Source organism: Ovis aries, chromosome 16 (genome assembly GCF_016772045.2).
Source record: "Ovis aries strain OAR_USU_Benz2616 breed Rambouillet chromosome 16, ARS-UI_Ramb_v3.0, whole genome shotgun sequence".
In the NCBI taxonomy this organism is placed as follows: domain Eukaryota; kingdom Metazoa; phylum Chordata; class Mammalia; order Artiodactyla; family Bovidae; genus Ovis; species Ovis aries.
The window spans coordinates 39,494,564-39,508,974 of NC_056069.1; the positions used below are offsets into that span (position 1 = coordinate 39,494,564).

At 38.5% G+C, this 14,411-nt stretch overlaps 1 protein-coding gene across 50 annotated transcripts in view; it reads right to left on the reverse strand.

Moving 5' to 3' along the window:
- The window catches only part of RAI14 (retinoic acid induced 14), a 162,174-nt gene that overhangs the window by 9,085 nt on the left and 138,678 nt on the right, over nucleotides 1–14,411 (reverse strand). For 14 of the 50 annotated variants that reach the window (XM_060400514.1, XM_060400515.1, XM_060400526.1 and 11 more), the window contains 9 exons: nucleotides 11,513–11,570; nucleotides 10,967–11,037; nucleotides 9,323–9,429; nucleotides 8,525–8,703; nucleotides 8,234–8,262; nucleotides 6,936–7,022; nucleotides 5,930–6,016; nucleotides 3,348–3,402; nucleotides 792–910 (listed from right to left, as the gene is read on the reverse strand). In XM_060400514.1, coding sequence (XP_060256497.1) covers nucleotides 792–910; nucleotides 3,348–3,402; nucleotides 5,930–6,016; nucleotides 6,936–7,022; nucleotides 8,234–8,262; nucleotides 8,525–8,703; nucleotides 9,323–9,429; nucleotides 10,967–11,037; nucleotides 11,513–11,570 — 792 coding nt within the window. Of the gene's footprint in view, nucleotides 1–791; nucleotides 911–3,347; nucleotides 3,406–5,929; nucleotides 6,017–6,935; nucleotides 7,023–8,233; nucleotides 8,263–8,524; nucleotides 8,704–9,322; nucleotides 9,430–10,966; nucleotides 11,038–11,512; nucleotides 11,571–14,411 lie in introns of all 50 variants that reach the window. The other 36 variants (XM_015101325.3, XM_015101327.3, XM_042233898.1 and 33 more) reach the window with 3 other exon arrangements.

Here is a 14,411-nt window from a genome sequence, read left to right on the forward strand (position 1 = left end):
TTAGATGAGCAAGCAGCTGCAATCGGGGAGCAAATCCAAACCTTGAGTATGGGGGAGCAGCAGTATCATTCTGCACGCGTCCTCTTGCCCCATGAAAAAATATGGTCTGGGACACAAGAGTCAGACTTAACAACACTAAGCTTATTCTGTGCTCTTGAAGGACAGATTATATTTGGCACTTTAAAAACGCAAGACCTCTTTTGGGTGCAGAGCTTCTGACTCAAATTTTTCTTTGTTTCTCATATTATTGTAGTTACCCTACTTCTCGCCACATTCTTAAATCTGTGAAATGATCAACTTTACTAAATGAATGATGTCATATATATGGTGTGCACATAGCTATCTATTGTCATATATACCATAAAGACTTCCCTGGTGGCTCAGACGGTTAAGCGTCTGTCTACAATGTGGGAGACCCGGGTTCAATCCCTGGGTCGGGAAGATCCCCTGGAGAAGGAAATGGCAATCCACTCCAGTACTATTGCCTGGAAAATCCCATGGACAGAGGAGCCTGGTAGGCTACAGCCCATGGGGTCGCAAAGAGTCGGACACGACTGAACGACTTTACCTTTACCTAAGTATATAATTATATAATTTACCAGTTTATAAAAATAATAAATTAATGAGTAAGTCTCAAGAAACAAATTTAAAGGTATAAAATGCTAAAGGATAATTATATTTTAAAAAGAAGAAACCAATGTTGGTGTCTAAAACAAAATACCCAACTAACCCTGAGAAATCCAATAGCTTGACCCGACTGAACAGACTATGGTAGTGATCTATTTACCTACCTGTAATTTATCTTGTAATTCCTTATTGTGTAAGGTAAGAGAAGCAACTTTTGCTTGCAATAGGACAAGAAGATCTTGCTGGTCAGCTTCAGAACTTACGTCCAATAAACTATCAGCACCTTAGGAAAGAGAAAGGCAATTTAAAATAATATTTTAAAAAAGTAAACTGTTATATCTCTGACCTCTAACAAACTCACTTTCTATCCAATCCAGTTCTTCTTTCTCATCCAGACTAGGGATGAAAGCCCCCTACAGCTGGATAGATGAACAGAAATTCTCAAGTACTGGGGTCTCCTCACTCCCTAGCACAATACTAGATGCCTAGATACAAATAAACTCATCTGAAAACTGATGGATTTGGTCATTCAGTTTCTGTTCACTTGATTAAGTGCCACACCTCGGTTGTTTTTTATTCCTCCCATGCCCTATACATGTTACTCTATGAATCCTTTTAGAAAGATCTGTGGTATCTGGTTCACTTCTTATCCCCATGCCCACAACCCTAGTTCAGACTTCATCACCATACCTGGTAACTGTACAAACGGCTTCCTAACAAATCTTCCTCTCTCTCCTCTAGTGAAAATGTAGCCTGTACCAACAACACTGTCGGACTAATCTTCCTAAAACATACTTTGATGGGGTCATGCCTTTGGTTCAAGTGCTTTAATTGCTCTCCCTCCAAAAATAATCTCCAACTTCCTTTATCTGGATTAAGGCCTCTTGGATCTGGCGCCAATCTACTTTTTTTCAGGATTATGACTCATCATGTCTTTCCCCAGTATCCCATTTTCATCAGATTCACACCCTCTCTATACTCAACACAAGACTGCTTCTTTAATTCTTCATCCATATGATTGCCCTTGTAGCAACTCTTTGGCTGTATAACTCTTATGCATCCTTCAAGACCCACGTCAGACCCTGCCTCTTCCTTAAGAGATTTGCTGACCACCCCTGCATGAAACAGGAGTCTCCGGATCCCACAATAAACACTGCTGGTAAACCACAACTGTTTGACATTCTACTGATTATCATGCTGAAATAACATGTAAAGCTATGCTACTCAAAGTCCTCACTGAGATAAGACAAGAAATGTGCTGCAGAATGTCATTCAGTGTACTGCTTCCTGCACCCAGAAACTCTTCCTGTGGATAAAAGTGTGCTTGGCTGGATAACTTTCTGCAGTAATCCCTTTTTTAAAAAAAATTTTAGACTGGCAACAGTTTGATCTGAACAGTGTGATCTGAACAGCACTGATCCAAATTTCACCACTATTTAAAAAATTTCTCACAACCTAATGCAAGGATGAAAACTTGAGTCTTAATTTGGAAGGATGCAAAATGACATCTCTTCACAGAAACGCTTACTAATGATATCTGGGGCCTAAACCACAGCTTTATGAGTGTTCTCGCCATACAGTCTGGTCAGCTTGGAATGAATCAGGGGATTTGGGAGCAGGAGGGTAATTCTAAGCAACAAAAAGTACTTCTAACATAGGATGGATGGCTTTTAAAATATCCAATGTAACAGTTGTGCAGTTATATTAACATTGTTCTCTACCAGGAATATTTCTTAACACATTATTAACTGGAGCTGTATTAACATCTCAAGCATTAATTTCTGCAAAAATTCCCCAATCAATAATGTGTTTATATGTCTAAATTCCTTAAGTTAAGTGCTCCAAACACATATGATATGCATAACAGATTGAGAAACTGAATGCTGGAGTGAAAAAGGGGCCTTTGAAATAATCTACTCCACATTTCAGATTAATTCTGAAGGTACTGTACTACATTCTTAAAGGGTAAAGCAACAGGATGAACTCAATATAATGAATCAAACCTCCTTGAAGACAATATGATCGTATGTGATTTCATCGACACTCTTTCAGGTCTGTTTAAAATCCAAGGTAGAAAAGTTCAATTATGGCAGCCGTGGGGGTGCTCAGTTGGCTCTCTCTTCAAGAAATAACCTGCTGCTCCGTCGCAAGGAGGGCCACTAGCTGGCAGCTCACAGCCCGTGGACCTCATCTCAAAACAGTGTCTTAAAATGCATAAAATAGAATGTACAAGCTACAGCAATCGGCAGGCTTCTTTTGTAACCCACCAAATAACAAGATCTAGAAGCAGGTCTCATAACTGCATAGTTTCTAGTAGAGATACTGTAAGTGATCTTTCAAGATATCTGTAATAACAGTAAGGGGATATGATACCATCTGTGAGTTCTCTTGGTGTCAAAATCACTGATCTGCTAACACTACGGGGGCTTACTGTCTATATTCATCACTGAAGGAAGTGCCAATGCTAAATTAGGACCAGATGAAAACAGAGATTTCTGTTCATACCCAAGCTCAGGGACTCCTTAAAATCTAGGTGAAAGCCTGCTGAAGTAGACAGCATCAGACTGTGAAATACTGGCAGTGTTTGGGTGGTACCCAAGGTTCTCTGACTGCCCCTTACCCAATACCTCCCCAGTACCTCTCCTTGGCCCTTGCTCTCTTAAAGGGACATGAAATAGAGACCAGTCATGGGAACAAAATCACATGCCCCTTCATCTTACCTGTAGTACTGTCACTTAGTCTGTCTCTGTTCTCTCGTATAGAACTAATCTCAGCCTGCTGGAACACAAAGATGACTTAAAATATATTCCTGAATGTAACACTCTACAAAAGAGTCCAGCAAATTTTCCTCCTTGAGTTTACACAGGTTGGTGTGATCCTACTACGAAAACAGACTATCTCCAGGAAAGAAGATATTTTAAAATATAAGTACATAAAAGCAACAATTAACCCCTGAGGTAAAATTTTGATTTCGAGGTGCCTAAGGATATATTCTCAAAATATTACAAAATGAAACGTCTCACAAATATTATAAAAGTCTTTGAAGATTATAATAAAATTACAAAATAGCTAATTTAGTGTGCTGTGTGCTAAAACTTGAGACTGTGAATACTATTTTCATAATAGAGACAAACAGAAGTTTTACTTATCTGGCTAATACACTAAAATACATTAGAAGTATTTTTGCTTTATCACTTTATTGATAAACCATTAACATATGAATTGCTTTCATGAGAAATGGTAATCAATGAGACCTGTCAGGGAAAATAAAGGTAATTTTATAAGGGAATAAGAATTCTTATGGCTGTGGACTGACAATCCCCTAAAGATTTCCTCTAAACCTGTATCCCCGAATATCTGCCTTTTAATATGTTGGAAAAATTCTTGTAACTTCAAAGCCAAACTCTCATTCCAAAAGAAAATATGGTTACTTGCCAGAAATTACTAAGTTTTATCTAGATAAGCCACAGATCATAATAAGAGAGATAATTTTTCAGCAAAGGAACTTTTGTAAAGGCTCAAATGCTAAAAATAGATGGCTCATTTTTGGCAAGTGCTTATCATAACAAAAGCTTTATTTTCACTCAAAAAATAAGTGCTTGTTTGTATTTTTCAACTCTATTACAGTACAATAAAGTATATACATTGAAAGCTTTTAATTTGAGGAGTTTTAACAGATATACACCCAAGATACCACTATAATCAAGATTCAGAATATTCCCATTACCTCTTAAGTTTCCTCATGCCTCATTAGCCAATCCCTGCCATTCCCAGGCAATCACACTACTCTCCTTTTTTCATTTTCTAGAATTCCTATAAATGGAATGTTACAAGGGATGAACTTCTTTGAGCCTAGCTTCTTTCATTCAGCATGATGGTTTCCAGATTCATCTATGATACTGCTTGGCCAGCACTTCATTCTCTTTTTATGGCTGAGTCATACTTTTATATATGGATATATCTCATTATCTTTATCCATTCACTTGTTGTAAGACATTTGGGCTGTTTCTAGTTTGGAGATATTTGAAAAAAGATGCTATAAACATTTGTGTACTTTTTGAGACATATTTTAATTTCTCCTGGGTAAACATCTATGAGTGAATGGCTAGATGATATGTTAGGTGTATATTGAACTTTTACAGAAACTGTCAAATGGTTTTCCAAAGTAGCTGTGAGCTTTCCTGGTGGCTCAAATGGTAAAGAATCGCCAGCAATGTGGGAGACCTGGGTTGAATCTGTGGGTTGGGAAGATCCCCTGGAGGAGGGCATGGCAACCCACTCCAGTATTCTTGCCTGGAGAATCCCCATGGTCAGAGGAGCCTGGCAGGCTGCAGTAGCTGTATCATTTTACATCCAACAAACAAGAGTATGAGAGTTCTAGTTCTTCCACATCAACACCACCCATTGGCATTTTTTTAACCTTTTTAAATTTTAGCTATTACAAATGGTGTCCTTTTTAATCTTTCTGTGATTTTTTTTAAAGAAATAAGTCTTTTTACACTCTATTTCTGAAAAACATAATTTGTCATATTGTTCTTTGGAATGCATTTACCCCATTTGAGCCATAATCATATTAGAAGATATTAGGATGGTAATTATAAAGGCAAAACTTCCTTTCCTTGCCTTATATTTTAATAAAATCTAGTTAACACAAGGGAGATGATAGGCTGATAGAATCTTTTTCAGATCAATGTGCATCTGAGTTAAATACAAATTTATTTTTAGTAATTCCCAGATGGGGGAAGTAAATACACAATTATGCCATTGAAATTTCACTTTAACAATTATAAATTTTACTTTTTTTCCAAGTATAATTTCCTAGTGATACTTAGGTAAACAAATATTAAATTTAAATATCCTCTCATTCCTTAAAATACGTTTCTACCACAAATCTAGAGAATCAGGTTGAATGGATTTACTAACCTTTCTAAAATACATATTACTTTTATAATTATATAAAAATATATAATTACTTCTTAGTAAGACATCAGAGACTATCCATTTCTTTCTTTTTGATTGATATTATGTCAACTCAATTTGGAAAGATGACTGGTTATCAGGTAAGTTCTTATCTTTGTCCTTTTTTTAAATGAAGAAAATTAAATATTAGTTAATAAATATATTCAGTCTACTCTTTTTTTATGGAGTCCTCACCAGAAAAAATAATCAGAGGATGCTTTCTGATGAAAAGGTTGTAAACCAAATGACTGGGAAGTATATTCTGTTTTACCCAGTGCCATATAACTTAAATCTGTTGTATATCTTAAAATTAAGTAATAAGTTGGACACAGAAAAGAAATACCTTGAAGGGTGGTTCAGCAAAAAATACTGATTCCTTTCCTGAAAGTGGTGTTGAAGTTATTGATCTTGGGGAAGACACATCACTCAACTAAAAAACCAAAATGAAAACCATCAATAAGGAATCCTTCTTCAAAAGTTTTTCTTCTCCAGTGCCAAAGAATTAGCCTATTTAACCAATGCAAATAAACCTAACAGTAATTATGCTAAGTTTCAATTAATTCAAGGGTAACATATTTTCAATACAATTCACTTATCTCAAATACTTTCTGAAAGTTTACAGAGTAGAATTAACTACGGAACTTTGCTCCTATATTGACTAGAATTAACTTTACAAATTTATAAAACTTCTATTGCATATTGAGAATATTATTAATGAATATGCTAACATGTTTAATATTGCTTATTGAAGGAGATATTCTTCTCAAATACTTGATAAGGATTATTCTTTTTATGGCCTATGCTTCTTTTAATAACAAACCCTGGCTTGTTTTTATTTACCATTTCATAGTTATTCAAGCTTCCTCTTCTACTCAGTAATCACTATAAGCTCAAAAATGAAAGCTGCTTTAATGTTAGTCAACCTTAAATGTAATATGAAAGGCAAATATATTTCAATAATGTTTGATAAACCAACTAAAATTCATTTTCAACTAATGTTTCACCAGACACGCATTCTCCCTACTTTACTAGAGCTGTTAATGTGAGCTCTGACTGAGCTTATTATCTTAAGGAAAAAGGTCCTGTCATACATTTTGAGAATTTTGAAAGTTCTAAAAATGATACAGTCTAATTCTTCAGCTTTGAAATAAGTAAGAATCAACATTATTTCCCTACTATAATCAAAATTCTTCATATCACTACTTGTAGTTTAAAACTGCTAAAGAAAATTTTAAATGTGCATTTAAGGGTCAATTTTAAAGCAGTTCTTTTTGACCTAAACACAAAATGACAAAATTATGGCTTTGTTGTTACATGTTTTTTCATTGTTGGTTTTCTTTCATTTTTACCTGGGTAGGACTGATAGGAGGTGGTGGAGCTTTGCGTTTTTTTGGAGTTCCACTTCTCTCTGAGCTTATTTTAGAGACGTGATCATGCTGAAAGTTATCACAGTCCAAAGAATGGAGGTGGGTTAGTCAGGTTAGTAAAGTCTGAGTAAATAGCTTCATCAAACAAATGAGAAAAACCTCAACAGTTCATGCACTTCTTACTTTATCAAGTTCTGAAACTTGCTACCAACATAAAGTAATATGCATGCTCCAAGTGTTCTTCTAGCAGCCCATGCTTTAAAGTAAGAAAATAAAAAACACAAGACAAAACCAGATTAAGTTGGTGTGCAGAACTTGGAAAGGAGAGGATAAGGAATTGTTTACCACAATTTAGAACCCAGAGTATGTTCATAATCTAGCTCCCATCTTAATGCAAAAAAGGGGTATTTCCCCAACCTTTTCATTACTTCCATTCCTTTTCTTAAAAATGTACAGTTGACCCTCCATATCCACAAGTTCCACACCCACAGATTCAACCATCTGCATATCCCAGAATCACAGATACAGACAGCCAACTGTACCACACTATTTTATATAAGAGACTTGAGTGTCTGCAGATTTTGCTATTCTCTGCAGATATCAAGGAATGACTATGAATATGGGGAAAGGGGAGAACTTCATCTCTGAAGGTTATGGATAAATAACATAATTGGTACAAAATAAATTCAGTATCAAGTATTTGCTCAGCATGATAATTTTTCCAAGAACCTTGACTTATAAATAAAATAGTCAAATATATAGCTCATTAATAAACAATAGTGACTATGTCTTTAAGAAAAACACCAAAGTAACAGGGTAAACTTCTCAATTTTTATTTGTGTAAAATGAATGACATTTTAGAAAAGATCTAATTAAAATCAAAGTGGCAAATCTCATATTTTCATTAAATATCTAACACAGATATGGATAGAGTTCTGTAATTCATGTGATATTACAAGTAGTTAAAATACTGTTGTTCTCAGAGTTAAAAATCACATCAAACCTTTTCACACCAGTAAGAAATATTAGTACATTTCAGAAAAAAGATGAATATATGAGTAGCAAGTTTAAAGTTACATGCTTTGGGAACAGGTTAAATCATTAAGAAAATATTTACCACCTTACAATGAATCATTTATTCCAAAGATATTTTACTTCTTAAGTAGTTTCAGCCTAGTCTTAATCACTTTCCTAATGGCCCACAGAATGCTTTAATCAGAACATGTTCAAATTCCCACAAGCAATGATAAAAAAGAATCTCCTCATCCTAAGATAAATACCTGCTTTGGTTTTGTTGGTGTCTTTAAATCTATAGAAGAAAAATGAGAGAGAGAAAAAAAAACAAACCATAAGAACCATAATGACTCATATCCACTCTGGGTGGGGGAGGGGTATATAAACACACACTCGCACACAAACACACCCATATATACAACATACACAATATTCAACACTTCATTTTTCCCCAGGAATAATTTAAAAGAATAATATATTGTACAAATTCCTTTATTCTTTGGGGAAAATGGAGTGGGATAAATTTGAAACAACATTGGCTATTTTCTTTCACATACCAGCATCCTGAGAGATTTTTGATAATAGAAGGCTTTGAATTCCTGCATTTTCCGAGAGTCTGGAATAATGTAAGGCATTGTGTCCAAGAGAATCTACAAGGGTTAGGTCTGCACCCTTTTTAATTAAGGCTTCTACAATGTTTGAGCTGCCAATCTCACAAGCCAGCATGAGAGCAGTTCTAAAGAATGAGGAGACAAAAAATCAGTACTAACAAAATCTGGAAACTTTTGCTAGGAAATCATTTCATTTGTCTGAAGAACAGAGAAAACGAGATTAAGTGCAGTTAAACCTGTACTACTCTTAATACTCCAGGAAATTCAAAGTGGAATGCTACCAAAATTGGGTAGCTATTTTATCAAACCTCAGATTAAATCATAAAAAATATTAGGTCAAATAACACAGACATAATCTTCTAACTATGATGGAATTTAAATATGATTGGCACAAATCTTGTCTTTTTTTCAAATCAAGTTTTATAAAGAACCTATAACATTATTAAGACTTAAAAAAAAAAAAACCCAATATATTTACTTTTATTTTGCCTGAAAAGTCAAAGGAAATGGCCTATCCATTTTAACATTTAATAATGTCATCATAGACACAGTCAGCTATGATGCTCCCAGAGGTCTGGAGAAAATATTTTTTTTAAGTCAAAACAGATTCTTAATTATCCAAAAAAGGCAGAAAACAGTAGAGAAGTTAAAACTGCTTTAAAACAAATGATCCAAAGTACAGCTGTGAAAACTTCTCAGAATGTGGATATCAGGGAAATCACATGCTTTCTAATTCTGTGGTACCTTCCATTTTTGTCTCTGGAATTTACATCTGCTCCATGATCCAGAAGAAAGCGACAGACCTCACTGTGGCCATTTTGCACTGCAAGAAGCAGTGGTATATTCCCATCCTAGGAGACAAATTCAGATGAAGATTTTAATTTGGAAGTCAAATACCGGAATTGCAAAGGTCCTGATTCCTTCTGTACTTATTCCTGACTTGTCCTGCTGGCCTTATATTTGACACACCAAAATAGTCTGCTCCCCCGGAAGGCCAAAATCACACACTACCACAACTCTTCTTATGGAATTTCACTGACTGTGGGCTTTTCCTAAGGAGCCAGGCTCTTGGGCTCCTCGATCTCTTGACTGTCGCTCAGTCTGGTGATGATGAGACAGAGAGTGGAACACAAAGTATGTCAGGCTTGAGGCAAGTATACCATGTTCACTGAGAAACGGCTCTCCATGTTCTAGAGAAATGAAGGGTTGTTTCCTCACGGCATTCCTGGGTCCCATGCTCTCTAAGCACTTTCTTCTAAGTATCCTAGCATCCTGCCATGCCATCAACTGTCTTCCTGGAAAGCATTTGCTTTCATAATTTTACTAGGTCTCAAAAACATAAGTTAAGAGTTTATTTGTCCATTACTGACACATGACAAGATAAAGAGATTGATGGAAAGAAAGGTTTGTTTAATATAACAATTGACAATTCCTTTAGGAAAAAGTTAGATTACCAGCTCATACAAATTGCAAAATGAATTAAGAATATCAACATCACAGTATAAAACAAATGAAAAAAATACCAGAATTTATAGGTGACAATTTCCACAAACTTAGGGTGAAGAGGGGACCTGACTCAAATTATGAAAGCCATAAAGAGAGGCTCTTATTCTGTTCTTGCATTGAACATACCCCACATATGGGCTTGACAATAATTTTAAGGCAGAATGTATTCAAATAGGCAAAGGGAAAGAAAAGTTACAGTATATCCAATTATTTTAACGTGGGAATATTTACAAATACAACTGCTACTTAAAGATTAAGTATTCACTCAGAGTAGAACTTCAGATTTCCTTTAAAATTATCTCTGTGAAGTTATAATACTTTCTGGCTATAAAGTATTGAGATTCAGCAAGTGTGAATTTATTTACAGATTCTAAATGCTCACTTCACAATGTCCCCCTCAGGTGTCACTTATACATGCCAAGTCCCAGGCTATAGCAGGAAATTCAGTGCTGTAAACAGGAGCAAGAGGGATGTCAATGTATTCTCGACATAGTCCAGCAAGGTTAAAATAGGCTGTAAGTGGTCTTTATGGTTGGAAAACACTATCCGGGAGTACCAAAGGTGATATATGGGGTGCCGAAGGAAAATAACAGAACTGTTTAGACTTATTTTTTATTTATTAAAAATCAAGAAAATAAGTCTTATTAATATCTAGGTTGATAGTAAGCCATGTGTCCATCCTTTGAAATAAACACTGAACGTGCATGCTGCAAAATGTTTTATTGACGGTTTAAGGACCAATGGGGCTAATACTGAAATCTGTTTTGCACAAGACAATCTAGGTCAGAAAGCAGCAGACTTTTGCCAAATGCTCCAGAAGGAGCCCGTGGTATTCTAGAGACCAGGGTCCATCTCCACTTCTAATGGTCATCTGGTACTTACCAAATCTTTGAGGTTTATGGGGCTTTTGTGCTCGCAAAGAACTTGCACAGCTTGAAGGCAGCCCTGTGCGGCTAAGGGAAGGAAGACAGAAACCACAGCAAATCACAAAGCTAGTCTCACAACCAGGGGCATCAAACACTTCTAGGAAAGAAAAGGTCACGTCTACCCAGTATGCAGATGATACTCAGCTGCACTGAAGAGAAACGGTGTCAGGATGGATAAGTAAGTGGTGTCTTAAAATACTGTTTAATTTCAGTGTCGTCCAGACCTACGGTCAGCACTTGCCAGTTGTTGGTTGACTTTAGGCAAACATCTGGCTTAGCTCTTCGTGTATGCTAAGTCACTTCAGTCGTCTCTGACTCCTTATGACCCCATGGACTGTAGCCCACCAGACTCCTCTGTCCATGGGGTTCTCCAGGCAAGAATACTGGAGTGGGTTGCCATTTCCTTCTCCAGGGGATCTTCCCAACCCAGGGATTGAACCCAGGTCTCCCACACTGTAGGCAGGCGCTTTACCATCTGAGCCACCAAGAGAAGGAAAATTACCTGCATAATGTAAAGCTGTTTTCCCACAGCTGTCGATACTTTCAGCTGGGCATTTAGACTATAAGACAAAAATCGATAAATAGGTATAGTAAATTTCAGTTCTATTCCGTTCATCCTGTTTCTGCAAAGTATGATGCAACTTACTAAGCAAAGTATAAACCTGAATAAGCCCCAGCTGCTATGCTCCAGGAGCTTATGGTCTCATGGGGAGTGAGACTCACCTCGAAGCAGTCAAGACACAAATGAACTGTCACCTCTCCCTCCTATCAGCTCTGTCACCAACAGATCATCCCCACCAGCAAAACAACATGCTCTAGGAATTCTCATCATGATCCCACCTGTCCCCCCATTTCCTGCCCTAATTCTCTATCCCCCTTCACAAAACCAACATTCTGTTAAGAACTGCCTGCACACACACCATCTCCCTGCCTCTTGTTCACTCCTGGACCCACTGCAGTTGTGCGTCTGTCCTCAATATTCCCTGAGGACTATTCCTTGGATCAGGGAATCCAAGTCACCAGCCACCTTCATGTTTCTAATGACAACAAACATTTCTGTCCTCCTCTCATCAACCTCTTACCTGCGATCCACTCCCTCTTCTCCAAACACTCTCTCAGCTCCTGGAGTCCTGCCTGGCCCATCCAATTGTGGTTTTCCCCCACTGCTCTGGCCACCCTTCCCCAGAGGGCAAAACAGGGCTCCCCGGTGTTTCTTCTTCTCTACACTATCACCCTGGGTCACCTTATCCACACCCGCAGCTTGAAACCCCGCCTAGAAGCTAATGCCTCCCAAGTGTATATCTTAACAATGACAACAAAACTACTTCACAAGTATTGGCTATTATGTGCTAGGCACTGTTCAAGGCATGGTTTTAAGGCTGCTAACAACCCTGATCAGATACCATTAACCCCATTTACAGATGAGGACGCTGGGGTACAAAGAAGTTAGTAACTTGCTCGGGTCACAGTAAGTGGCAGAGCTAGAATTCAGACCCAGACAGGCTGCGTGGACCCTGTATTCATGTCACTACACAGCAGACGGCATCTCTGAGCCCTGGGTTTCATAACCCACTGCCTATTTCTCATAGGCACCTCGAACGCAACACAACCAAAACTTCTGGGGTCCCCTCCTGGTACAGCTTGATCTTCCCGACCCACCCCGCCACTGTCAACAGCACATTCATCTCTCTAGTCCCTGAGCAACCACCGAGTCATCCTTGATTTCTGCTTCCTCCTCCTTCCCCACATCTAGTCTACCACCATGCCTGTCAATTATGTACCCCAAACACACCCTAAGCAACTCTCCTCCTTTCCCCCATCATCACCACCTGGTCTGAGCCAGTACCTGCTCACCTTGACAGCCTTGACGGCCACCTGGCTGTCTTCACGGTTGGCTTTTTCCTTCTTTAGTCACCTCTCTATACAAATAGAGAGACCTTCTAAACTGTCAGTGTAGCTCTTTACTTCCAAGTCCTCCGCAGTTCCATCATGTCACACAAGGCTGCATCCTGGGCCCTTCTTTTTCTGTGGCCTTACTGTGTAGCATGAGGGATCCCTCATCAGGGATCAAACCCACTACAGTGGACACACACAGTCTTAACCATGGACCATCAAGAAAGTCCCGTGGGCCCTTCTTTTTCTTTCTCCCTCACTCCCCCCAGGTCCCCTCACCGGCTTTGTTTCCTCCCTGACTACTTAGTACCCTTCTGACCTTCTGCACTTGCAAAAGGTCCGACCTTAGGTCTTCGGCACTTGCTTTTCTGTCAGCTTGGAATGCTCTCCCATGGCTCTCTGAACTGCTTACTTTTCAGCTTGAATCTCAGCTCCTCTACAGGGGCCCTCCTGAATACCTCTCACAATACTCTTGTCAGTTTTCTTCTTAGTGATGTGCAATTTGTCGTGGGCGTTTGTGTCTTTGCTCACCAAGTGGCAAGCTCCAGCAGGATGCGGGCTGCTCTGTTCATGAGTAAACACTCGCCATTTGACACAGTGCCCAGGGCCCAGGGCCCACTTGCTAGAAGTCAGAGCAGGGGGATGGGGGGCAGGGGGTAGGAGAAGGAGAGGTCATCTGAATTTGAAGACTCTCACAAGGCTCTCTTTGTGCTCATTGCCTTGAGGAGGGAGAACTCTGAAATGGTAACCTCTGGAGAAGGGAAGTCTCTCCAGTAGACAGATAGTAAGAGCAAAAGGCCAGAGAAAAAGGAGTAGCTGCAGAAGGCACAGGGTGAGGGGCTGGCAGGAGACAGCAGTGGTCCCATTGCAGAGGGTGTGGGCTGCCCAGACAAGTAGTGAAGCAGAGATCAGAGGGGTGCAGGACTCTAGGGAAACAACTCACTAGGAGGCCATCAAAGCCTCTGGTTTTCACCACTATCCAGAAAGAACACCATTCAGATGATCTGTGGAGAGCAGGCAATATTGGAAATGTTCGTCTGCCCTTCAGTGGTAATAAGAATAGAGATCATGTTACGACTTACCATGCTTTGGCCTAATTTTAGAACAGCACAAGGAACTGTTTAAAGGCTTCAAAGATTCCAGAGAAAAACCAATCCATTTGCATAACCAGATATAAAATTACATTAGAGGCTAGAATATCTGGTCCTTGCCCATGAGGATTTCCAGCTTGTCAAGTTCATTCTTCCCTCAAATCAGAGCCAGATGCAAAGTCTGGATAGCCAAGCCAGGATGGGAACAGAGACTTGGAATACAAATAAGGTATTTTTTAAAAAACTGAAGGTAAGACCATGGGTGTGGAGGCAGGGCACTTGGGCAAGTCAATGATTTTTCACTTATCCAGGGTATCCAGCCCCAGAGCAGGCAGAGAAGAAAAGTTCTATTGTAACTTTCTTTAGAGAGAAGCCACATAATAAAAATCATCTTCATCATCACAGATGTTGATCTAT